Below are 26,485 nucleotides of genomic sequence, written 5' to 3'. Positions count from 1 at the left end.
TGAATTCTCTTCCAGGAAGTTTCCTGGTCAGACCTTCAGGTAGTCACCCAGCACCTGCCTCTACCTGGATGCACACTCAAGACAGACGCAGACAAGCCTTCCCCATCATGGCTAGGGGACACTGTCCCAGACTCCGAGGCCACACCTTCAATTGCATGTGTCACTCACTGTGAATTCTTCAAGGGGGCATAAACTGAGGTCAGGAGGTGATTAGAGGAAGAAGGTGGATGCCCCATCAAAGTGAGTGCCTGGCTCTTTAGAGCAGTTATGTAACAGGCAGCAATCATGAAAGCCAAGGGGCATGGAGGGAAGAGACAGCAGTCAGCAGAGGTCGTGGTCTTCTCCATAACGTGGGATTGTGTGTGTGTATGAGCGTGTGTGCACCTCTGTGGCAGACTGGGAGCTGTTCTTGACATAACAGAGATAGCAGGCCGTGAGCTCTTTTTAGCAATAACTTGGTGGCTGGAAATAGAAAATTGGTGTCTATAGCTGGAAAATACTCTTTTCAGATACCATGTGGAGCAGTAGTTCTCAGAGTGTGATTCCTGAATCCCGAGCAGTAGCATCACTGGGTGTTTGTTTGAGATGCAAGTTCTTTGATCCCACCCCAGACCTACTAGACCTTTGTGGGGGTCTTTGGGTTGGAGCCCAAGCAATGTTATGTTTTAACTATCCCTTTTCCCCAGCAATTCTGATATGCTAAAGCCAGAGAAACACTGACCCTAGAAATAATCTCCTGATCATCACCCAGACCATCGCTCTGATTAGGAAGGTGGTCTCGGGGTCTTTAAACCTAGATTACATCCTGGCTCTTGATTCGTCTTTATTCTGAGGCTGAGTGTGTCCAGATCAGAAGAAGTAGGTGTGTCTGGTCAGATGTCCTTTAGTGAAAAAGTATCTATGGTTTATGGATAAGTGACAGAGGGTTAACTAATACTTTTTTCTAAACCAGAATGTTAAAATATATATATATATATATATATATATATACTCAGAATATAACAGAGCAAATTCTATTGTGGGTTTTTTTTGTGTTTAAGAAGATGTGTTGTAGCTTCCACTAAGATGCGTTTTATGAATAATAAATACTTTGGGTGTACACCAACGGTATTTTTCACTGACTCTTGATTTCTGTCTTTCGGATATCAAGTACAGTTCTGTTAGTACTAAACTTTGCGTTTTGTCACTTTCTCTTTCCTCACGGCCTATTTATTGACCTATAGAATAAAAACCAATGTTTAAGCATTTTACGATGCTCCATATAATCTTTAGAAATACCTTGGATGTTGCAAAATAAGAGTTAATAGTCATGGTGTATAACTGCTGCTGCTGCTGCTGCTAAGTCGCTTCAGTCGTGTCCGACTCTGTGCGACCCCATAGACGGCAGCCCACCAGGCTCCCCGTCCCTGGGATTCTCCAGGCAAGAACACTGGAGTGGGTTGCCATTTCCTTCTCCAATGCATGAAAGTGAAAAGTGAAAGTGAAGTCGCTCAGTCGTGTCTGACTCTAGCGACCCCATGGACTGCAGCCCACCAGGCTCCTCTGTCCACGGGATTTTCCAGGCAAAAGTACTGGAGTGGGATGCCATTGCCTTCTCCATGGTGTATAACTACTAAAGGATAATTCTCAAATTGGAAGAAAATAAATTATCGGCTATAGATAATTAGATGTGTGAAAATTTGGGGATTGAATACATGAAGGCCCTTTCTATGATTTTAAGGATTCGAAGTGTGAAACAGAAGACCCTGGACCCCAGATTATTTTAGCTTAACTAGATTTGAGCTATCCTAGTATGAGCAACTCTAGAACATACGATGAGTGGATTTACCAAGTTCTAAGTAGATAATCCACATTAAGTATCCTTTCAGTATACTTTCTGGCTAAAAGTTTTTAGTTTCCCAAGGAAATGATTAGAACTCTGGAACTTATAGTCAGGAAACCTGAAATTTAATCAAGACTTTACTACAAATAAATAAAATTTTTAAAAAAAAGAAAGTTAACTGGAAAAAAAAAAAGACTTTACTGGAGTCTGTAACTTTGGGCAACTCTCTTATTGACTTACTGGGCTTTAATTTTTTATATATGTGTCTGTCTTTTACTCTATAAGGTGATACTTGTTGCTTTAGATAAACAATGCCTGTTTTACCTCCACTGAAAGAAAAATAATTTTTACCAACATAATGGAAATCAGAATAAAAATAGGATGCAAACTAAATTTTTGAGCTAGATTTTGCTAATCTGGACAAATTTTAAATGCCTTTTAATAATTTTTATTATAATTTTTCCAGAATCTGAATGTGCTTAGAAAAAAGAAACTACAGCAAATTAATTCTTTTGAATTAATAATAGAGAAGGTGATCTTTAAAGTTAGAATACGAGTTTCATGTTAGTTTTGGTTTTAAATAAACATCCTTGGTCAGGAACTTTTCTCAGTATATTTCCCTGGTAAGCATGCTGAAAATGTTACTGCTTAGTTTGTAACATTTACATAAACTGGGTCACTAACTGATATTTTTGCATTTTCAGTTAGGTTATGGCTACTTTCTTTTTTGTATTCTTAAAATGAAAAGTATAATCCTGTTTTTTCTTACAGTGATCCGTATGTGAAACTTTCATTGTACGTAGCGGATGAGAATAGGGAACTTGCTTTGGTACAAACAAAAACAATTAAAAAGGTAAGTGTCCATCCTTAATTAAACATCATTTAAGTCATAATTTAATCTGATTTAATTATGTCTTTGAGCTTTGTAGATGTTTTTGTTTTAAGCTGGCAGTATTTTTATTTTAAACCTCTCTTAGTATGAAATCTATAAATTTAGCAGAGATCAAACTTTTCAATATTAATCTAAGACACTGGTTTTGACTTTTAGTTAAGTGCATGCACGGTCAGTCGTGTCTGATTCTTTACGACCCCATGGACTCTGTAGCCCGCCAAGCTTCTCTGTCCATGGAGATTCTCCAGGCAAGAATACTGGAGTGGGTTGCCATTTCCTCCTCCAGGGGATCTTCCCAACCTAGGGATCACACCCAGGTCTCCTATATCTCCTGGATTGGCAGATGGATTTTTTACTATAAAAGCAGTATTCAAAGAAGCATTGTTACCAGTAGCAGTTTTTTTCCCTGCAAAGAATAAAGCAAAACATGGATTTGTTCTTGTTGACTTGTTAGTTTATGAAAAGAAATTTAAAGCCATTTAAAATATATTTAATGAAATGGAGTGGCTTGTGGATTTGGTAGGAACAACGGGAATGGTTTAGCTTAAAACGGGTATTACCAAAGGAAGCAAAATACTTGCTTAGCTACATGAAAACAAATAAAAAATATTAACAATAAAACCGTATGTGTATGTGTGTATGTATGCTTCACTTTTCTAAATTTTACATGCATGATCTCATTAGATTTGTTTCCATAATTATACCTTAATTCATATTTCCATGTTTTTATATGCATCTATAAAATACATTAGAACATAGATTTATATCTATACTTATATCTTAATACATCTACTCCATGTTTTTATATGTATCTGTTAAATCATATATTTACCCCCAAATAAATAAATACCCCAAAATATTCGGGACATTTATTGAAGGTGCATGTTTTCTGCCAAAAGTACTGTTCTTATCTGTGCTTCAGTAGTATTTATGGATCCCCGTTATTTTTCCTTTCCTATCTTTGTGGGGTAAACAATCTAATACACCCAGTGATAAGCAATTCCTGGAGTGCGCGAGGGCTTTTAAAAAATGGTAACTCTTCCTGCTATTGTGCAGACGCCCGGGGTCTGTTGCCAGGTCATTTTGTGAAAGGAAGAGACAGCAGTCTAGCGTGTCTCCCACCTGGCATTCCGACTGGCCCTGAAAATCTGGAGAGTTTGGAGAGCAGGGGCCGGTATTTTGATGGGTGGGGAGGATTCCTGAGAAGGACGGAGGCCATTGTTCCCTGTTGGGCGCTGTCGCTGGGCGGGGGAGGCAGCCGGGGACCTGGTTGCCCGCGGGACGCAGAAGGAGCGGAAAACCGGAGCCGCGATCGGGGGGCACTGAACCGCGTTTCCTTCCGAGGCGAGGGCCCCCTCCTCCGCCCCACGGGAGAGGGCTGCGCTGTGTGCCCGGCTCGGTTAGTATTTCTGTGCGGCGTGGGGTGTTGAAGAACCGTTTGCATCATCGGTCTGCTCCTCGTGGGCGGGTGCCTGGCACTGCACGCGTTCTGTGGCCTCACCTGTCTGCTCCCGACCCCACCTGTCCTCTGCCTCTCCCCCTCCGCGTCTCCCCGAAGTGGGTTTCCTGGCCCTCTGCAGCCCCCGCAGCCCCGGCTTGCTAGCACCTCTCCCCTTCCTCCCTCCTGCTCGTGTTCACTCATTTCCATCCCAGGCTCCATCCAGAACTAGAAGCGTGAGCCCCTTTTATTTAGGGTTAGATTTCCCCCTTGAGCTGTGGGTGGGGAAATTGCTGACTCTTTTTTTCTTTAATGCCATTTCAGTGTTGTATACATCCTATGCTTGTTTTTTTATGATGCTTTGTGTTGTTATTATTTTGCTGTTTCTTGCACTAGTTTTTACAGAAAGATAGATAAATAAAGGCAAATATCATTCTAACTTAAAAATCTCTGTAGTCCTTGGTGAGGGGGTGATTTTTCAGTCTCATTTTTACATACAGTTTTTGAGAGATGTGTTCATTTCAGAGCATAATGCTTGTCCAAATGCACAAACACATGTGTATATGTAGTCTTCCAGAGGATGTATGTTTATGTAGATTGCTATGCAGATGGATGCGTGGATGGATGGATGGGTGGATGGATGGATGGGTGTGGATGGACAGAGAAGAGGATTGAAGTACATCGGTAGGTGAATATTTGTAAACCTAGTCATTTAGGGAGAAAGAGTTCACTTTTGGTTTATAACTGGCAGTTGTTGCATGTTATATAATCTGATCATCAATATTGTTCTTTATAAAATAATCTTTAGATTTCAGTATTTGTGTAATTAGTGAATACTGTCACCCTTCTGCCACCTGCTTCATGATTCTCCAAAACAGATTTGTAGCAGGTTGAGGGAAGTGAAAAAAGTCCATTTCTTCTTTATAGAATAATTATATTAATGTTAATTTCTTGAAGAATATCTTGACTTTCATGGTGATGGCTCTTTGTAGGCCTCTGACATTACTCTTATCTGGTTGATGGCATGAAATTTATGGTTTCTTATACGTTTCATACATACATCCCCTCCCCATCTAGTTTGGTGTATAGAATAGTCTCAGATAACTTAAATGCTTCTTTAATTGCCATTTTGAAAATCTCTTAGCTATGTTTTTAGTGAAAAAAAAAGTTTAAGCAAATATGTGGACTGCACTGTACCAGTAACTGTTAACGTTCCAAAGACTGTAAAAAATTACAAGATGATTTCTCTTCCAGACGCTGAACCCAAAGTGGAATGAAGAATTTTATTTTAGAGTAAGTTTTTCTTTTCTTGGGGTGAGGGATCATAATTGTTATTGATAACTAGATTGATATATTATCTCAACAGACTCACTGAGTTACAGCTATTAAATTTTTATTGAGATTCCTTTTAAGATGAGAAAAGGTTGGGTAGCTTTCTAGTGTATCCCAAATTTTTAAAAGCTATAACTAGTGGTAACAAAATCTGGACTTGTTTCATTTGGGGATCTTTGAGGGAAACAAAAAGAAAGGTATCCAAATAGCAAAGTTTAGCTTTCCTATGCAAATTTTTCTTTAAAAAATAAGTAAAATTAAAACAGTAGCTTAATTGTTTCAGTGAGGTATAAGCTCAATAGAAGCAGCATGATTAAAAAGAACCTGAAATTTACTAATCATGTTCCAATTTGGAAAGAAAATTTTTACAATTCAGATATTAAGTGTGAGCATATGTGTGTAATATAAAACTACATCTGAAGTTTAAATATCACCAAATTAGGTAAAATTTCCTCAACCTTTTATATTTAATATCTAGAAGAGCTACATGTAGAAATGACTGAATTCTGTAAATTAATGGAAATAACTTTTCAGTGAGTTTATGTGGTCATTGCTTTTTTTTTTGGTATTAAAATTTTGAAACTATTAAGCTGCTCAGTTATTTAATGGAAAGTATGTTTTTTTCTCTTCAAGATGAGTTAATTTTAATTGTCTGAATAGCTGTGTTATTAAAAACTACTCTACCTCCAGAAGTATTCTAGATAAGATCTTCTGAGTGGTATAGATTCCCAAAGCACAATATTGCCATTAGACTGATGATAATGGTCCTGATTTCTTCCTTTCAGTCACAACAGTATTTTATATATTTTATGAGCTCCGAACATAGATCACTATATATGACATCTGTTTTCTATTATGTTCAGAGCTAAAATATTGCACTGATATTTGAGTACTTGGTGAGCTCCTATGTCTAGCCTCTACTGAAACTGAGGGGCACACAGGCTTGCACACGGTTCCACTACCAGATGTATTTTTAAATTACTTTGTGAAAGACCGAAAATGTAATGGCGGCAGATAGGTGTTATTGGCCCGTAACTCACTCTCAGATACAGCTTTCCACTTGTAATACTCCAAACTACTTAGACGTCTTTCAGTTTGAGGGAAACAAAAATTAATTAAACACCTTGGCCAAATTTTATAAATTTTAGTACATTCAAGATATTTTTCAAGTTATGTTAGTCCTAAAGATACGTAAACTTGATTGGGCAGGGGGGAGGGGGGCACATTTAAAAATTTCTTTGTCCCGTTCATTGAACAAATCTTTATTGAGTGCCTACTGCATCCCAGCCCCTGTCACGGCGTGTGGACTCACTGGTCCACAGTACAGCCCTTCACTGAGCTTTCAAACACATTACCCACCCTCCGCCCCGCCCCCGGCCAACCTGCTTGCTCCATCACCAGGTTAAGAGCAAGCCAAGGGGTCAGGAGCACAAGCCGTGTTCTTTCCTTCGCTTCTCCCTTCTGAGACAGCTGAGGCTTAGTGATGGGAGACCTGGGTCCCATCCCCAGCTCTCCCACTGACAGCCCTTCTGACCCTGGAGAAGCCATCCGAGGACTCACACTCCCCAAGGGCTCTGCTAGTGAGAGAGGAGTCCTTCCTTAGGAAGGTTGTTTTCCAGGATTTATGTACAGTGATAGAAATGAGAACGCGTTGCACCTGACACTTGGGTCTGAAGGACGATTCCTACTATTTCAGTGAGGTTTGGGGAAAGAGACAGAAAGAAGCAAAAAGACACCAAAAGCGCAGGGGCTCTGACGCTGACCCTGCCATTGCTGGGAGAGGGGCCATCTTTTATTTCTCTCTTCTCTAATGGCTCCAAGCGTGGGCTCTGTAGATGCTTGGGCTGGGCCTGGTGGAGCTCCTGGTTGCCCTGCATCCTAGCTGTGGGCTCTTGGGCAAGTTACTTTACCCTCCTGGCCTCAAGTTCTCTTTTGTGAAATGGGAGCAACAGTTGTATACATCATAGGGGTGCTTTGGGAATAGATGGGACATACGTTTTGCTATTTAATAAGGAGATGGTGCCTAAAAAGTGTGCACACAGTGGTGAATACTGCCTTCTGCTATTTTCTTCATGACTTTTGATCGTTGCCTAAGAAATTTTCTCAGGCGTAGACCTTTATGAGGGTGTAGCCTTGGTGTACAGGCATGAGGGTGCCGTTTTAGGAGAGGTTTAGGAACTGTTAAAAACCATTTAGAAGTATCCTTTCTTATGTTAGAAAAGCAGCACTTAAAACCATTTATCTTCTGATATGTCTAAATATTAGGCATGGAATAATATAGAAGTCAATAATAGAAAACCTAGATGGAAGAGCAGGTTGTTTACACTGTACAATTGATTTGAGTGCATCAAGTATTTTATTCTTTCAGTCCCTTACTTCATTCCTTGGAATTATTTCTGCCCATTTAAAACATATTATTTCTGTCCCTTATTAGGTAAATCCATCTAATCACAGACTCCTGTTTGAAGTATTTGATGAAAACAGACTGGTAAGTGGGTCCTAATTTTTAATTTTGGCTTCATTTTTTTTTTTTTAACTGAATATTTTAGAGCACCGTGCTTCAGAAATCTGTATTTATGTTGTACTTCTGTCAGTATACATGTCCCTCAAAAAGACCATTTTGTCCCATTACTAGCTTAATATTCATAATGATCAAGGCCATTACTCATGTAAATGACCCTTCCAGTGTTTTTATCTATAAGTCAAACTATGTGATTGTGACACGTTCAGTATTGAATCTCTTTGGGAAAACAAAAATCTAATTAACAGTATACAGCAAAAAGGTAATACATTTAACAGGTAAAGTTAAAAAGTATTTTAATTGAAAGTACCTTCAAAGAACTAGAGATATGCCTGAGGCATCAATTTGCTGCAAATAACGTTTTATATAGATTGATGGTAGGTAGCTGTATATTTTGTGTGCGTGCATGTGCGTGCACATGTATGTAACTGATACAACTTAGATTTCATTTTAGAAATGCAATTTCAGAAGCAAATCTGGCTTAAAGTACTTTGCCAAAATTAACTCCCTAGAATGTATACAGCAAGTACTCACAAGGCAAGGTTTGCAACTATGAAAATGAATATTATCATGATACATACAAACTTTTAATGTACTCTCAGAACTGGTATTGAATTGACCATAAAGTTTGTTTAGGTTTTCCTGTAAGATGTTATGGAAAAACCTGAACAAACTTTTTGGTGAACCTTACATTATAAGTGAGTGTAGTTGTACTCAAATCTGCTTTTGAGTTCCTGAGCTCAGTGTCCTGAAACTTAATGTCCACTCATCCCTCAGTCTCCATGGGGAGCCTGGTACCATGACTCCTGCAGATACCAAAATCCAAAGACCCTGAAGTCTCTAATATAAAGTGGTGTAATATTTGCAGATAACCTAAATGCATTCTCCTGTATGCTTGAAATTTATCTCTACATTACTTACGATACCCCAATACAGTGTAAATGCTATGTAAATAGTTGCCTATATGAGGCAAATTCAAGTTTTAGTTTTTGGAACTTTTTGGAATTACTCCCTTTCCTCAATATTTTTGATTCACGGTTGGTTGAATCCATGCATGTAGAACACAGATATAGAGGTTTAACCATATTTATTTGCTTAAAATAAACGTCCTTATGAACCCTTCTTTTTGCAGAATTCAACTGGAACTACTTGAATAGCTTGAGTTTTATAGAATATTTGATCTGAAGGAGACTTATAATATCTCATTTAATGTCCTGTCCTTGCAAATGAGAGCACTGAAGTCTAGAGCCCTTATGTAATTATGTAACTGCTAGTCTCTTAAGTCTCAGGCCAGTGGTGGTGAATTTGTCGTTGTTCAGTTGCCAAGTCGTATCCATCTCTTTTGCAGCCCCATGAACTATAGCCTGCTAGGCTCTTCTGTCCATGGGATTTCTCAGGCACGAATACTGGAGTGGGTTGCCATTTCCTTCTCCAGGGGATCTTCTCAACCCAGGGGTCAAACCCACATCTCCTACATTGGCAGGCAGAGTCTCTACCGCTGAGCCACCAGGGAAGCCAGTGGTGGAGAACAGCCAAGCCTTAACCCTTAGCATGGAACTTGGGAGCATATTTGATCTCCTATGCCTGGTATCACTCTCCAAATTAGAAAATCAACAGATGTTGGCCCACCATCCTGATAGCTTTTTCTATTAAAATATGTGGATTTTCAGTGGCTTTGCATCGATCTTGACATTTTATACCTTAGGTGACACTTAGTAGTACTGAATGGCTAAATCACTTCTGCTCTGTGTATGAAGTTATTTTCTTGTTAAATCCAGTGAGAAATTCTGCTTGAGAGTACAGTTCTTGGCACTTCATCTCTTATCCAGAAAACACTGAATTCGGCAAACGTTCAGTGAGTAACAGTAAGTCCCTGGAGATATACATGCAGCCACAGACTAATTCTTCCTTTCTCATTTATCGAGTATAATAACACTTGAAGGTGAAGAAAGGGTCAACACTGTGGAAAAATTGCCTCCTGTCAGATGGATTTTAACTCATTATTTTTCTTCTACTAAAAGAAATACACTGTAAAAATTTTTGTTTTCCATTTCCATTATCTAAAAGAATGACTGTGGAGATGGCCTTGCCATGAGCCCTAAACTAGAGTTTCAAGCCCAAAAGGGCTTTGAGTGAATGCCAAGCTCTAAGAAATCCCATGTGAATGCAAACTTTATCTGAGAGATTGTGCTTTGTGTACCGAGCTTTGCCCCAGGCCCTCGGCAGTGTTGTTACTGTGCAGTGAACGCTGCTGCTGGTGGCTTTTTCTTTGTTGGCTGTTAATCCAGCTAAGACAGTACGTGACTGTAGAGGTGCTTGGCAGTTTTCGAGTTAAACAAACTGGCTTCCATTTCTCTCATAGAGATCATTTTTGGCATTTAAAACCCATACCTTTAGAAAACAGGTTTGAATGCATGTAAACACAGGATTAATCCTCCACACCCTGGACTCCAGAGCTGTTGACAGAGCCATGCTTTGCGGATTTTAAAATAAACTTTTTGTCACTCTTTGCAGCTTGGTATTCCCCCTTTGCCCCCTATCATTTTTTTTTATTCCCTCCTAAATAAACCTCTTTTTTAAAATAACTGATGTTTCTGGCTCACGGAAAAGAGTATGTTTAAAGCACACAGAATATATCCAAATTAGCTACAAGTCCGATGACAGTTTTTTGAACATGGACTTTCACTTTTATTACTTAGGTCCTTTCTGGCCCTTCAAAAGTAACAAGAGTCTCTGTTTGTAACCCAACTGGGGTGATACTGCTGACTTCTTACTGGAAAACAGTCAGCTCCAGGCAGACTTTTTTTCTGCATGGTATTTAAGTTAATTTATTACAAAAGCCACAAGCAACACGCTTCTTCAACTGTCTTTCCCTTTTTTTTTTTTTTTTTTTTTGAGTGGGGGGGATGTTGTTTTTTCTCCTATCTGACATACAGGGAGGAATGTCTTCTCCAGCTGGGTTCCTTTCCTCTGGCACTGCCGTATCTGAGAATCATATTATGTGTGAGATTGTGTCCCCCGCCCTCCCCATCTTTCAAATAAAAAACATGTGGTGGTAGCCAGAGGCAGACCCCAACTGGCAGTAAGTTGTTCGCCCCCCTCCCTCCACTCAGCTATTTTGTTACTTGTAGATCATGGTCTAATTATTTAACGTTAAAGGGACACGCATTCTGTGGGGTGTGTAATCATATTTATAGTACGTTTTATTAGTTTGCATTCCATCGTGGTAGTGTGGTGATATCATATGTAAGAGGGGCACGTAACATCCGATTGCTCCCGAGAGGGCTTTCCTGCAGCCCCTGCAATTTCACTTGTCACTGTTGGGTTCGATGGAAAGGGGGTTCCTCTGTGTGCTTCTGCCTTGGGTGCCAGTTCTCTCGCATCGGTGAGACAGCGCCCGGGTGCCCAGCTCGGTTTGGAAAGAACTGTCCGGTGAGCGCGCTGCGCTGAGATTTATAGCCGCATGGCTCGGACTGTGTTTGCTGCCTTAGTCAGCTGTGAGAGCTCCCTGCTGGGGCCACTCCTGTCTGATGGAAAAGCAGCAGCTGGGAAGGTGCTGTTTCAGGCTCTTGCTGTTTAAAAAAAAAAAAAAAAATGAGAGCGAGAGGGGGAAGAAAACTCCACTAAGTCCAGAAGCTGGCATTGGAGAGGGAGACCGCGGTCATGTGGTTCCGGCCACCCTACCCTCTGTCACAGTGCGGATGAGAGCTTTCTGCTCTTATCCAATCATGCCTGGAATGCCGCTTGCCACTTGGGTTATTTCTGCTATCTGCCGCCCTTGGTGCCGCAGTGCTCACGCTTTGGCAGATGGAACGCTTTTCCTTGGAGTTCGTGTCTTTGGGGTTTGACTGCTGGCGGCGCTGGGCCTGCTGTTGCCGCTCGCCCTGTCCCTTCCTGGCCCTCTGGGCACCATGGCCCATCGGCTTCGGTTTCATTTTGGCTCCTGCCGCAGCAACACAGCCCCCGAGTCGGAGATCCTAGACCAGGAGGGAGAAGACGACTTTTTCATGGCATTCCACACGCTCCCGCGGCGGGGCGGCGCGGTCGCGCTGGCCCCGAGCGGAGCGCAGGACGCGGGCCTGCGGGGAGGCGTGGGCGCGCTCAAGCGCAGCACATCCATGTTCATCCCGCAGCTGCTGGGCCCCGTGGACTCGCGGCCCACGCGGAGCTCGTCCGTGCAGATCTCGCTGCAGCGCAAGGCGGCTGACGGCACCCCTGACGACGGCGACGCGGGCACAGAGCCGCCGGGGGAGCCCCTGGAGGCCAAGAGCCTCGACGACGGCGGCGGCGGCGGCGATGGCTCCCCTACCGGGGAGCCCGGGGCTCCAGGCCCGCAGCTCAACGGCACGTGTGGCCGCCGCCGAGCGCCGGGCCCCGACGGCCGCGAGGAGGCCGAGCTGCCGGCCGTGCGTGTCCAACACCGCGCGTCTAGCGCCGATGTGCGCCCGGTGAAGTTGATGCCCTCGGGAGCCGAGGGCCAGGCTGGGCCCGCAGCGGCGGCGCCCGAGCCCAGGCGCTGGTCCCTGCAGCATGTTCCAGATGCTTCTGGAAGCTCCGGGAAGCGCTGCTTTGTCTTCCAGCTGCAGCAGCCGCCAGCCAGTGGTGGCGGGCCTGCGCCGAGCGGCGACTTCAACTTCGGCTTCACCGGCACCAAGGGGGACAGGTTGGTGAGGTATCCCCGAATCCGGCTGGAGAGGAGCAGCTCGTACCCCACGCAGCCCAGGGCTGAGCGCGGGAGTCCCCCGGAGGAGCGCGGCCACCCAGACCCGGAGGCGCCCCTGCGGGGCCGCAGGGTGGCTCCCGATGCCCACAGGACCGAGGCGGTGGCCGAGAGGTCACCACAGGGCCAGGGCTGCACGTTTAAGATCAGGCAGGATCAAAACGCGGGGCAGCAGCACTTCAGAATCCTCGTGACTCGGGGGCCCGAGGAAGCCCCCCAGAGTCCCGAGGAGGACGCCGCAGCGGCCGGCCCGGCTTCCACGGGAGCCGGCGCCCCGGTAAGTGAGCCTGCGATGCCGTATGTCCCCACGAGGAAGGGGCCAATTCTAGCCCAGCAGGCGTATTCTGCAGCGGAATTAAAATAAACAACATCCTCCTCCCTTCTGGGACTTTCCCTGCTTTGGGCCAGAGTAACTTGGTGTGTTTGGCCGGGTTCTGGGTCCACGATTTGTGGTCCCGCCTTTGGTAGAAGTCCATGAAACTAGTTAGCCGATTTTAGAAAATATCGTAGCCTTAGGTCTTCAAAGTCTCTTAACTCTTGTTTTGAAAAATCCAGACAACCCTTTCCCCCTTTTCCCTCCCTCCTCAATAAAAGACTTTTTAAGATGTCATTACTTTTTGAGTTAATGTGCAGTGCCCCAGTGTGTTGACGTTGGAAATGCGTTAAAAAGCTGCTTGCAGATACAAGCTGTGAGGACACTCGCGTTTAAAAAATAATCCTTTCTAATCCAGGTGAGAGAATCTCAGGTTAAATGTGTCTGGTTGCTTCATAATTAAGCATATGTCAAGTTGGACCCATTCTTCCTCATGGCCTTTTAGCTGTACAGGGCCGGCCCTGGTTGTATAATGTATTGTCTTTTTGTGGGTGTGTTGGGGTTTTTTTTTTTGGTCCCATTAAGTTATAGTGAACAAAGGTAGCCACAGTTGTGGGCCGGGAGGAAATGTGTTTTTGAAGCAGATTGGCCTGTGAGGCCAAGATGAGGGGAAACTGCTGGGGAACTTGTTAATGGTCAGATTGCGCACCCCTGCAATTTAACACTGCCCACTTGAGTGTCTAAGCTGGGCTGCTGTTTATAGAATAGTTAAGTGCCCAGCCTCCAGCTGTGGAAACAGAAGTCCAGCAACAGATTTTGGCCTTCATTGCTCCTGTGTTCTTGCTCTCTCCCTTTCAGTGAAATGGAGTACAGACAGACAGCTGCCAACTCCACCAGGCAAATGCTGACTCGGCAGCTTTCCTAGCTGGTCGTGGGATGCAAAGTTTCACCAGCTAGCTTTCTTTTACTACTAATCACTAGCCACGTGCTTTATTTTTTTTCAAAGGACAAGCTCCTTGCATCTGAATTGGGGTGGTTTTCCTTGAATTTCCTCTGACGGCTGCATTTCAGATGGCAGTGAAATGTCTGGGAGACTTTGTGTTTGGTTTCAGTTGTGAATTGCGACTTTTCAAAGCGAATGACTGAGTTTGGCTGTGGAACCGTATCATCTTTTATTATTTTGTGTCGAGAAATAGTTTTGGCCGTATGAGTAAGTTTTATCACTGATCCATTGTTGTCTTTCACTATTTTGAAGGCATATAATCAGGTGCTAAATGTCAATATATTTTTCTTGTTAATATAACTTTATAACTGTTAATGTAACCGTTTCTTCTTCTTTTCCCTTTTATACCCCTTTTTCTTTTATTATCTCTAGCCCTTTCATTAGGAAATGCTGTATTTTTGGTCTGAACCAATACTGTTTTTATACAGTGGTACAGATTTCAGCAAAATTCTGATAATAGCATCTAACCTTCATCCCAAGAAAGTCCTATCACAACAGGTGTAGACTTCTTTGGACAGCATATTTTTGTGCTGAATTTGGACCACCTACCACATGAATATTGACAACACGCATATCCTGAGTTTTGACAACTTATCAGACTTTTAAATCATTTTGCAGTTAGGTGTTGAGGACAAATGGATTTTTATAATTACAGTCTCATTTGGCTTGACGTTTCTCCCGGGATTGAAAAAACAAGTGGAACATACCAAACACTGTGTGTAATTTACATGCAAGGGCCATTCTAACTCTCAAGGGCTGTTAGGGTGGAAAATAAAATTTCTTCACATTTGGAAATGTAAGTTCTAGAATAAAGAGCTTTTTGTGGAAAGTAAGTTCCATCTAAAGCATAGTAGTATTTATTTTCGAATTTGTATTTTTGTACACTTCTATAAATTTGTGAAGGGTTGGTAGGAAGCTGGCTTTTTCTTTTAAGTGAAAACTTGCTTCTTCGAGAAGCAAAAACAAAACTTGTCTCATAACAAAACTGTCGGCTCCATTCAACACTTTGTACGTGTTTCAAATGGGCAGGGGTGTTAAGTGTAGGCAGCAGCTGCCACGGCCTTATTTATCTTGAGAGAAAACATTCACTTGGGCGTCTACAGTCTGGCCGCCACCAAGCTCTTTTGACGTTTCAAATATCTGCTGCTTTGGACAGAAGGGCATTTCATTATTAGTTTACATGAAAAATCGATTACAGTCAGGTCTTTTGAATGATGTCAAAAATCTTTCTTGATGGGGAAAACCTTTCAAGATTCTTTTTGCGAATGTGCTCAGATGTCACGATCCATGCCTTAGACCTTATTACAAGGCTATTTTGTTGAGAACTTTGCTCAGTGCCTCCCAGACATCCTGTCATGACTGTCACGAATAAATTTAAAATGCAACATGATTGTAAAAAAAAAATGCTAATCAGATTCCAGGGACCTCTTGTGAGCCTTGATTTTATTTTTCTACCCAGTCTGTGAAGTAAGACAGAATTGATTTTTTAGAGTTATTAGTTACCATGTTACAATATTTCAAAATGCTGATACCTTACCAGTTTACTTTGTACATTTTAATGGTTATTTAGTGAATAATTTAGTTACTTTCTTAGATTAGTGTTTTGGGTTCCTCCTAACTGCATGATAGTGACTCTGAGGCAGAGGGATCCTGTTTATCAGGGTTTCTGTGCCCTTGCTCGATGCCTTCATGCACAGCAACTGCTTGGCTCTGCATCCTACAAGTTTCAGGAGCCGGTTTTCTAATCCCGTTAATAATGTCATTACGTGTTTAAGGTCCACCGTGTATATAACATCACACTGAGTCCTTGGAAAGTTTCTGGGACTCTGTGTTTCTTGCTGACACAGAATTCAAAATGTAAACAGAGATCAGAGGGCCGGGGGGCGGGGGAGAACACTTCTTCTGACACCCACTCCACATGCTACAGGGAAAGAGCGTGCTTCCTCTCCTTCTTCCTGGGTTCTCTGAATTTCCCCCCGTGCCCTTCCCATGGATACACGTGTCACAGAAGCGGCATGGCAATCTTCTGTGATTCCCAGTTCCTTTTACTGAATGGCAGAGGAATATCCCAGCTCTTTTTGTTTGGGGAGAATTTAGTTTAGGTCTCTTTTAGACAGGGCGATTCGACTCGACAGAACATTTTTGACTTTAGTATTAGTTGGTGTCTCCTTTTTACCTTAAAAGATTAATTCTAGGAAAATATGTACAAGCGTTAGTCCTTCAGTCATGTCTGACTCTCTGCAACCCCATGGACTGTAGCCTGCCAGGCGCCTCTGTCCATGGAATTCTTCAGGCAAGAATCCTGGAGTGGGTAGCCATTCCCTTCTCCAGGGGATCTTCCCAACCCAAAGATCAAACCCAGGTCTCCTGCAATGCAGGTACATTCTTTCTTTATTTAAAAGCACCACCACCACAGTGTAGTGGTTTAAAAAATAGCTGGTAGTCCTTTCACTGACTTGGTCTCTGATCGGATTCTGTGAATTTTTCTTTTCAGAGGTCTCTCTCAACCTGGTTGTATACAGCCATGTTCCAATATTATGTAACTTGAAATTTCACCTTAGAGGGATTAGTGAAAAGTGTACGTGATAATGTGTAGGTGTGTACACCACGGAAACACAAAGGGCTTGCGGGTGACACTCACATCTCTGTAGCATTTCACAATTGGATCAGTGCCGGCCTTTATTTCACTTAATATGACCATCCGACTGCCCCGCTCAGCTTTTCTGACCACCATGTGGTAAAACTGTTGTTTTACTGTTTCCAGTGAAGGTATGTGAAACTGTCATTAGGTGTGATAACTAATGACACACACCTAATGACAGTGTCACATTCTGTCTACCATTTTTTGTATCTATGTAGAATGGGAATCTATGGGGGTTGCACAGAGTCGGACACGACTGAAGCGACTTAGCAGCAGCAGCAGCAGAATGGGAATTAAAAAAATTATGTTTATATCTTTGCACATAAAAAACCTATGTAGCAGCTCAGTGCTTTCTGTGATGTGACGTTTTAATGCTGAAGATTTTGGAGATGGCGGCTTCGATGGGTGCCTTGGAGCACTGGCCTAGTGGACTGAGCTCTGCAATTTCCTGACATGCCCCAGGAGCTGAGACTCCCTCTCTGAGCCTTCTCCCTTGTCAGTGAAAAAGGAGGCTAAAAACACCCAACTCATGGGCTTATGGTGAGGTTTCAATGAGGTGTTGTGTTGGTCTTTTCCTTTGTTACCCACTTCTCTGTAAGGTACAAATTGTTCCCCAAGGGAGGTAATTCGGTTGCTGTGAACAGTCGGCTTTTGATCACAGGGCGTTAGACACAGGGCCACAGAGATTTAAGGAATACCTGGAATCGTTTGCTTTGGTAACTGGCTTTGATCTCCTGTGTACTGTCATCTCAGCCTTCCCTAGTGTTTGCCCCTCGGATAATCAGCGTCACAAGGCCTAACGGTGCCCTGCGGTGACACAGGCCTTGAGGAGACTGCAGTTCGATTGTCAGCTCTGCCTCGGACAACAGGACCTTTAATTGTGTTTGCATGATTGAATTTTGAAACTTAAACGTAGTTATATCTGCTGGCATTTCAGACATGTTGGTTTGCAGTGTCATTTTGGCTATATATATGTGTGTATCTATCTATCTATCTATATATATATATATATTTTTTTTTTTTTAAACCAGGCCATGTTTCCAGTTGTTTGTCTTTCCTTCTTATTGGCTGTGGCTTTTGAGCAGGAATCTAATGTTATCTGTACAAAATTTCCACGTTGTGTGGTTTACAGATGAGGGCAGTATTTGGGAATAGGCCTTATTGGATACTGCCTTTTAGAGGGTTTTCATAAACGCTGCAGCTGCTTCTCTTGGCTAAGCTTGGAGGCAGAGTTCTTCCGCATTGAACTAAAACTACAATTTTATAATACATGCTAATAAAAAAATTGTTATCTCTACACAAAACTTCACAATACTGGAAGATATTTACTCCATGTAAGAATTACCTTAAATTTAATCAACGTTACGTGTCTCTGTATAGTTGATAGTTTAAAATTAATTGAGGCTAATCTAAATAGTCACTTCCCTATAGCTCAGATGGTAAAAAATCTGAATAGGAGTCTGTGGAATTTGATCAAGCAGATTTTTTTTAATAAAAGTAATCAACTGCATTAATGCTGAAATGGATCAATGCCAGAAATACATTGTCCTTTTTTAACTCTAAGACATTTGCAAAAAATGAGGAAAAAGCAGGAATTCATGGAAGGTGTTGAAACTGTTGCTTGAATGCTCGAATACCAGAATATCTAAGTTTCCATTCTGAATGCCAAAAGCAGCTCAGGAAGCCCACTCCACAATTGGCTGGTGATTACTGAGAGGCTTGGTAACCTGTCTGCAATCATCTAGTTCCCTTGATTCATACCAGGCAGCCTAACAGTCCATGTCCTCCACAAGAGAGGACGCCTGTCTACCCACGATGTACAGCCGGCTCCAGTTTAAGGTGAAAAAGGCCTGAGAGGACAGAGTGTTAAAAATATGCACTAAAATGTGTCGTTTAGGAGCTTGGTGATTTTTTCTGGGCAGATGGAGATGGTGGAAAGATTTTCAGAAATAATCTCGGCACAGCACGCATCACGGATGCATGATGTTTCCAATGGATTTTCCTTTTTAAAATCTCTTGTTTTTATTTATTTCGCTATCCTTCCTTGGGCAAGAGGGAATGGCAGTGAAATAGTGGGCTGCATGGGTGGGCCTGAGTGAAATGGTCAGTGTCTTGCCTGTTTTGTGCTGTGTCCTGAATGGACACGTCAGGGGTCTCCAGGCATCACCACATCTTAACAGGTAGTGTAGTCTTCAGGCTGCAGGATGAAGTAGATTGAATTTCACCAAGCCTGCTTTTTATACCCTGATCATTTTAGAACCAAGCGCTGTTCTGACACCTTGGACTAGACTGCTTCAAGGGAAGAAGAAGGTCATGGAAGTATCATCAGTTGAGTTGAAAGGGACCCTGCTTTCTCTGGTTTGACTGTTGTGGACACACTTGTGGTTTAGTCGCTAAGCCTTGACCAACTCTTGTGACCCCAGGGACTATAGCCCTCCAGGCTCCTCTCTCCATGGGATTTCCCAGGCAAGAATACTGGAGTGGGTTGCCATTTCCTTCTCCAGGGGACCTGCCAGACCTAGGAACTGAACTCGGGTCTCCTGCATTGCAGGCCGATTCTTTACCAACTGAGCTACAAGGGAAGCCCCCTGTGGGCAGACTTAGTGTTCAAATACTTGGTTTTGATTCCTTCAGGTGTCTGCCCCAACTATCTGTTCTTTGAAACAACTTGTTTATTTTCGTACTGAATATTTTGAGCTATACATGGTAAGCAGAAAGTCCCTCCAGGCGGGAAAAGACCAGCGTTTCCCCAGGTGAATTTGCCTTTCAGAATTTACATAGCCTTCTTTTGGGGCTTCATTTTTATACATCAGGGCAAGTTAGGTGGCATTTACATCTCTCATCTAATAACTCTGAGGAATCTGCTTTTTAATCCGTGATCTTTTGTTGCTTACCTTTTTCTGGGAGGTTCAGACAGGGTAAGGATGTCATTATATTAGGTATGTGAGGATTCAAATAGTTTGATAGATGTATAGTTTTTTATTCTTACTCTCTGTGGGATAATCCAGAACTGACAAACTTTTAAAATATATTTAATGACCCACATATGTCATAACTCATCCAGTTCCTTGAGTGACGTTTTAAAGCTTCATTATCATACTTGTTGAGGGTTTTTTTTTTCCGTTTTCTTTTAAAATACCCAGCTAGGTATTTGACTGTTCAAGGAGGACAGAAAAGCTGCTGTGGTCCGATTGTTTAAAAACTGAGCTGAGTAGAAAAGTCAAGATGGAGTAGAAAAACCGAAACACGTGTCCTGAGCTCCAGCCGAAGAACCTAGCGCATCTTCAAAGCAGAGAGGTTTTCAGGCTAGAAGGTCCGCTGTGGGACTCTTCACTTTCCTAAGGAGTTGGGCTGGGTTGAACACTGCATACTAACAGCCTCGTTCTGGGTTCTTTAAAGTATCTTTCTCAAGAGTAAAAGCACCTTAAGCTTAGTATCTATTCAGTGTGCACTTAGTGATCATGCTTTTCCACTTGAAAAAAAGATGCTTAATTGTAGTATAACTTTAAAACTTTAATGTAATTTCAGTATTTAAGATTGTTAACCTCTTGTCTCAAATGGTAGAGAATCTGCCTGCAATGCAGGGGACCCAGCTTCAATCCCTGGGTCAGGAAGATCCCCTGGAGAAGGACATGGCAACCCACTCCAGTGTTCTTGCCTGGAGAATTCCGTGGACAGAGGAGCCTGGTGGGCTTCAGTCCACAAGGTCGCAAAGAGTCGGACATGACTGAGTGACTAATTTTCAGTTTTTCACTTTCAGTCTCTTATGGTAGAAGCCATGTTTTGTTGTTTTCTTTTTAAAATCCTGATATAATAATCTACACGTTCACATATATATTATGAGGATACCCAGATGCTGTAGCAAAGGACAAAGTGCGGAAAATCGTTTTATATAAACAGTGTGCTTAAGGGCCTGCCTACACCCTTGGTTGAAATTATATTAGCAAGAGATGCTCCTGTATTCTGCAGTCTGGCGCTCTCCTTTGATGGGTATATGCAGCAAGGGTCGTGTTTTGTTTTGTGTTTATCAACTTAGAGATGTGAGTTTCCTTAAGAATTATGTAGACCCTAACCCTTCCAGTTTAAAGATGAGGAAACTGAGGGTGTTATTTTCACACTTGAGAATATTCTGTGTCTCACAAGCGTGCAGTAATTATCTTTGAACGTGCAGCGTGCGAAGCTCTGTGAGCAGTCTGTCGCCCGCTGCCTGTGGCGGGTACCAGCGCTTGCTTTGTGTGGGGTCTCCTGAGTCAGTGCTTCTGCTGGGCACACGTGCCTCATCTGAGCTGTCCTATCCGCTGAACAGAAAGTTCTACAGACCAGTCTTCCCAGCCTCTTAGAATCCAACCATTAAGGCGTGCTTACACACAGGACAGGACACTGTGGGTCATGATGGACAGAAGTGATGTCACGGAAGGGGAAGATAGGAACCAGATCTAGAAAGATGACTGGGATTTGTCTCAGTGGGTCAGCGGGAGGAGCCATGTTTTGAAAGACTGAAGGTAGAAACCACCTGTGATGTGATTTCTGTATTTGCCCAAGAATTTTAATTCCTTGATCACAGTTAGCAAGTTTCAACCTGTTGTTTCTTAATGTCAACGGTTGTTGAAGAATTGGCAGGTGGGGGGCGGGGGGGGGGGCGCGGGGTGATCAGCATGAATAATTCCTCTCTTGCCATCAAATGTGGAGTTGAGTGAATCCCTTCCTTTCCTACCTGCCTGCCTTCCACAGACCTATTCTGCCAGCACCTGGCTGGAGGTAGGAGGATGGGTGTGGAGGTGAACAGGGCTGAAGCGGGTGCAGAGGGACAGGGTGTCCAGGCCTCGAAGCCCATGGTGGTGGAGTGGGTGTCCTACGGAGGGAGGAGGCTGCTGACGGCAGGTGCGATCCTGTTTACATCCTCAGGGCCTGCACCGGCTCCTGGACGGGGGCTGCAGGCGGAAAGAGGGAGGCCTCAGAGCTGCGCCTGTCCCCTTAGAGGGTGGGCAGAGCCCGGGCCTTGGCTGTGTGGCCTCTTCCAGAACCTCGGAACAGTCGTGCGTTTTCTCAGGCTGGTTAGTCTAGCCTCGGTTCTCAGACCATCAGACCTGAGTACCGGGGACGCCCCTGTGCTGGCGCAGGGCCTGGCAGTGGGAAGCGTTTATTCTCCTTAAGCGAGTGTTCCTTCAGGAGGCTTTCTGCTGCCTGTGTCACAGCAGGATGTGGCTGGGTTTATTTTTTGCACTTTTGCACCAGGCAGTCTGCTCCTGATTTGCAGATTGCATTTATTGTCAGGCATATTGTCCATTGATGAATAATGTGTGGGCTGCAGAGCAGATCCGCAGCGTTTAAAATAGCTCGTTTAGCCTGCAGGCCTCACCCCCAGAGAGAGGCAGGCCTTTCAGAAGTCGTGTCCGGGAGCAGGGCTTGCTGCATCTGTTTTCCCCGGTTTCTGAGGTCATTGTTTTTGTCCTCTGGTTCATCGTGTGCTTCCTTGACAGATGGAGGCCTTGAAACACGGTCACAGCCTCGGTGCAGGGAGAAGACGTGAGCCCGGGAGAGCATTCTTAAGTCGCTGCTAAGGAAATTGATGCTCCTTTGTCTCAGCAACAGTTTCTCTGATAACATGGGTTGAAACAAAGGGAAATACCAAGCCCCAGTGTTTTGTGCTGATGTCCTGCCTAAGGCATCAGAAAGTGGCTCCTCATTTCTCGGAACCGACCTCCTCAGGCCTGCGCAGAGGTTCTGGGTTTGCAGAAGCCGACGGAGGCCTTGGAGAGTGGAAAGTTCCATTAGAGAGAGTGGGCCTGGGAACAGTGTCTCAGCCTCGCGACCAGGAAAGGGGCAGGGGCAGGGTACCAAGTGGTTCGGAGGTGCCTCCCTTAGGGAGCAGAGCCCTGCAGTCCGCTGATCTGTGCTCCCAGAACCCTCCGGGCAGATAGTTTTTCCTTTTGAGCAGGTTTCTTATTTTGCCACATGAATGTGTTGCAACCTTGTCTCGGTGGCCAGGTGGCCTGTGTTGGAATGCTGGTGTGTGTTGCCAAGCAAAACAGATGCGGGAAGACTTCCCTGAAGCGGGGGTTGGGGCGGGGGGGTGGGGGTGGAGGGGCAAGGAAGGTCGGTCGTGTTGGGGGCGGGATAGGACTAAATGGTCTTTATCTACAGGATAGCAGCTTAAAAAGCCATTGCTTCACAACTCAGAAAATCATCCTAGGTTCTCACAAGCATTTCCAGGCCTACTGAGGGCCTCTTTTTTTTTTTTTTTTCTTTCTCTCCACACCCTGCATTCAGAATGGGGTTTGAATAGTTCAACACAGCAGGAAGAATTAAGTATTAACATTAACCTCTGTCCGGCACAAGCCACTGGTCATCAGATTTTTCAATTTTCTTTTAATGTATTGCTCTTTCTGCCTATTCATAGGCAGACTCCTAACAGAATGAAATCTGCCAAGGATGATTCCGATTTGGTAAGGAGAATCTCATTGACTCTGATTATCCAGCTCATTAAAGGACCCCATGGCCAGGTGTGGGTGATTGTGGGGGGGGATGGCACCCAGGTGACTCTGACGTGCAGCCAGGGCTGAAAACAACTAGTTTAAGAAGTTAATACTAGTGACCACCTTAACCTCGGCTTGGAGTCAGTCGCCCCTGGTGTGAACAGTGCTGCAGTGCGTTTTTTCTTACACGCTCTCTCCTCATCGCCCCCAAATATGCGCTTGTCTGTGTGGCGGCTCATCCTGGAAGTGGGGTGTCCTTTTGTGGCTTAGTCCACAAGATAAATTTCCTTTCCAAGGAGGCTTATGTGTTAAGAGCAACAGTGTGTTACAGTTGGATATTTGCAACTTACATGGAGAAAAATTTCTCTCCCCAAATTGTTTCGAAAGGAAAGCAATAATTTTCTTTTCCATTTCCAACCGCAACCAGCAGGTGAAAGTGGGGTCCCGGTTCTAGACAGGCAAGACCGGTCTGCCCTGTTAGATCTTACCTGCAGATGTGACTGTTCTCCAGGGAACGAAAGTTACCTTCCTTCTGTAAATATTAACAGAGTGCATTTTTGTGGTTTTGAAAACTCCACTTCTTGGAAGTGTTGACAAGGCGTCAAGCCTTCATGAATTTCAGAGAAGTGGTAATAGGTGCTTTCTTCCCTGTAATGTTTAAAAGCAGAATATTAAAAATGCAAAAGGATTTTGTAGGTTAGCTGCACCAGTGTCTCGTTTTTTAAACAAGCAAGCGTATGGCTTGTCCAAAGGCACACAGGGAGAGGGTCGCAGAGCTTTGATGCCAGGAGGCCTGATGCCCAAACCACTGCTGTTCCTGCTACGCCCAGTGCGTGCATGTGTGTCCAGTCGTGTCCGACAGTTCGTGACCCCATGGACCGTAGCCCACCAGGCTCTTCTATCCATGGAGTTTTCCAGGCAGGAATTCTGGAGTGGGTCTTACTGCAGGGAATCTTCCCAACCCAGGGATCAAACCGGTGTCTCTTGAGTCTCCTGCATTGGCAGGCGGACTCTCTACTACTTGGGCCACGTGGGAAGCCCAGCACCCAGCACAGGGAGTGTTTACTCCAGCCGCATCTGGGGGTCTTACAGGTGAGCTCTCCAAGGATAGTTCACACGCTTCTGCACTCCTTTTCACGCTGTCTTAAGTTGAACATTCCAAGCATATCTCTATGTTTTGTTTTGTTTTGTTTGTTTTTGACTGTTACCCTCACAGCAAAGGATTATTGTATAATGTAGTCATTCTTTATGCAAGTTTTTCTTAATGATGCCATCAGGGCTTAATAAGATATACAATACATTTTCCATCATCATTAAAGCTTTCAAGACGCCCATGATCTTTGGGACGAGCTTGCTGCTGATGTTGATTTCCTGTCTTTCTTGCTCGTCAGTTACCACTTTTTATAGCCATCAGTATCGGAGAAGGCGATGGCACCCCCTCCAGTGCTCTTGCCTGGAGAATCCCATGGACGGGGGAGCCTGGCGGGCTGTAGTCCATGGGGTCGGGAAGAGTCGGACATGACTGAGCGACTTCCCTTTCACTTTCATGCATTGGAGAAGGCGATGGCACCCCACTCCAGTGCTCTTGCCTGGAGAATCCCATGGATAGAGGAGCCTGGTAGGCTGTAGTCCATGGGATCGGGAAGAGTCGGACACGACTGAGCGACTTCCCTTTGACTTTCATGCATTGGAGAAGGCGATGGCACCCCACTCCAGTATTCTTGCCTGGAGAATCCCAGGGACGGGGGAGCCTGGTGGGCTGCCGTCTCTGGGGTCGCACAGAGTCGGACACGACTGAAGCGACTCAGCAGCGGCCCCAGCAGCCGTCAGTAGAGTAACCTGCCTTCCTTTTACCGGCTAAGGACTCAGCAGGTGTTTAGGCGAGCTTGTTAGGATTGTTTATAGAGTGAGGCTGTAAATAGGCTGAGAGTAAGGATTTGAGTCGTTCTTTTTGAATAAAGCATGTGATCTGCCTTTTGTCTTTCCAGTCCCTTTGCCTATTTTATTGTTTTTCCTTGGAGCATGTCTGGAATCAGATTATTTTAAGATTTTAGAATTCAGTGGGATAGAATCTATGCCAGCTGTTTAGCACAGTTCTTGGCACATAGAGTGTATTAGTGCTTAATCAGTGTGAGTTCTTTTTACAATTATTCCGTCTGAAGGAGATGGAAGTTCTTCCCAGGTGTTTAGGGATTGGGGGCCCAGCAAACCTGTCATCTGCTTTTATGTTCGTGCACACATTTGTGGTTCATCTTAATTTTTATTGCTGTCTGGGTTTTGTGCTTATCCTTTTAGGGTTAATGAATTTTCTACTGGACTGTATGGAAGAACCATGAAAAAAATCAATGAAAAGTTTTCTTAGAAAAGATTTTATGAGTCACTAAACTACCAGGTGTCAGCAACTTCAGACTTTAAGGACTTTCAAGGGTTTGATGGTTTATTCTCCTTTTTTTTTTTTTAAATTGAACTATAGTTAATTTACAATGTTGTGTTAGTTTTTGGTGTGTAGCAAAAATGATTTATTCTCTTTTTTAAAGGCCAAACGAAGATCACTTTATAATAGTGGCTGCCTTTCCCCTAGATGTATTTCTGGGAAAGTTCTTTCTGATTTTCATTAAATCCAAAGGGTTGTCAAAACTTAAAAGTCACCCTTTAGCTCTGTAAAGTATGAAAACCAAATTATAAACCATGATGTACAGTTGATTATATCAAGTAATTTTATCAACAGTTATGTAATTGCACATATAATGTCTTTTGCTGTTGAATAGGATAAAAATGTAGGAATTGAGTTAACCTCATTAATTATGTTTATCTGATAATAATTGTATTAAAGTGAGCCTTTATTTTTCTTTTTGTATGTTTTCCCTACTTCACACTGAGTGTGCTTCTCTCTTATCTCTGAATTTCAGGAGTCTATTAATAAAGTATGTGTAAAGAATTAGTTGCTAATTTTGGATGTGCTTGAAATGAGATTGTCAGCAAATTACAACTTCAAACATAGGACTGCAGTTTGTTATAGATGGGACATCATCCCTGGTATAGACGATAATTTCCAGTGTATGAAAAATATAAAGACTTGACTACTTCTGATTTTTTCATATATTTCATATATTTTTTCATATATATGATTTTTTCATATATTTCATCAATCATTCATATGATTTTTCATATATTTCATTCATTATATATGAATATATTCATATATTCATAAATCTTCATATATTTCATTCATTTTTTTCGTATATTAAAGGCATATTCTTATATACCTTTAAGATACTTAAAATGTAATATAAGATCAGGGATAGTTTTTTACCCCAGACAAATCTT

At 43.2% G+C, this 26,485-nt stretch overlaps 1 protein-coding gene across 11 annotated transcripts in view; it reads left to right on the top strand.

The window, feature by feature from the left end:
* Nucleotides 1-26,485, top strand: part of NEDD4L (NEDD4 like E3 ubiquitin protein ligase) — a 379,669-nt gene that overhangs the window by 215,782 nt on the left and 137,402 nt on the right. For 3 of the 11 annotated variants that reach the window (XM_025273167.3, XM_025273168.3, XM_025273169.3), the window contains exons 3-5: nucleotides 2,594-2,675; nucleotides 5,407-5,445; nucleotides 7,919-7,972. In XM_025273167.3, the coding sequence (XP_025128952.1) occupies nucleotides 2,594-2,675; nucleotides 5,407-5,445; nucleotides 7,919-7,972 (175 nt within the window). Of the gene's footprint in view, nucleotides 1-2,593; nucleotides 2,676-5,406; nucleotides 5,446-7,918; nucleotides 7,973-11,656; nucleotides 13,003-26,485 lie in introns of those variants that run through there. The other 8 variants (XM_044934468.2, XM_044934467.2, XM_006073371.4 and 5 more) reach the window with 5 other exon arrangements.

Source organism: Bubalus bubalis, chromosome 22 (genome assembly GCF_019923935.1).
Source record: "Bubalus bubalis isolate 160015118507 breed Murrah chromosome 22, NDDB_SH_1, whole genome shotgun sequence".
Taxonomy (NCBI): Eukaryota; Metazoa; Chordata; class Mammalia; order Artiodactyla; family Bovidae; genus Bubalus; species Bubalus bubalis.
Note: the sequence above shows the minus strand (reverse complement) of the source record. Positions and strands in the feature narration are given on the sequence as shown.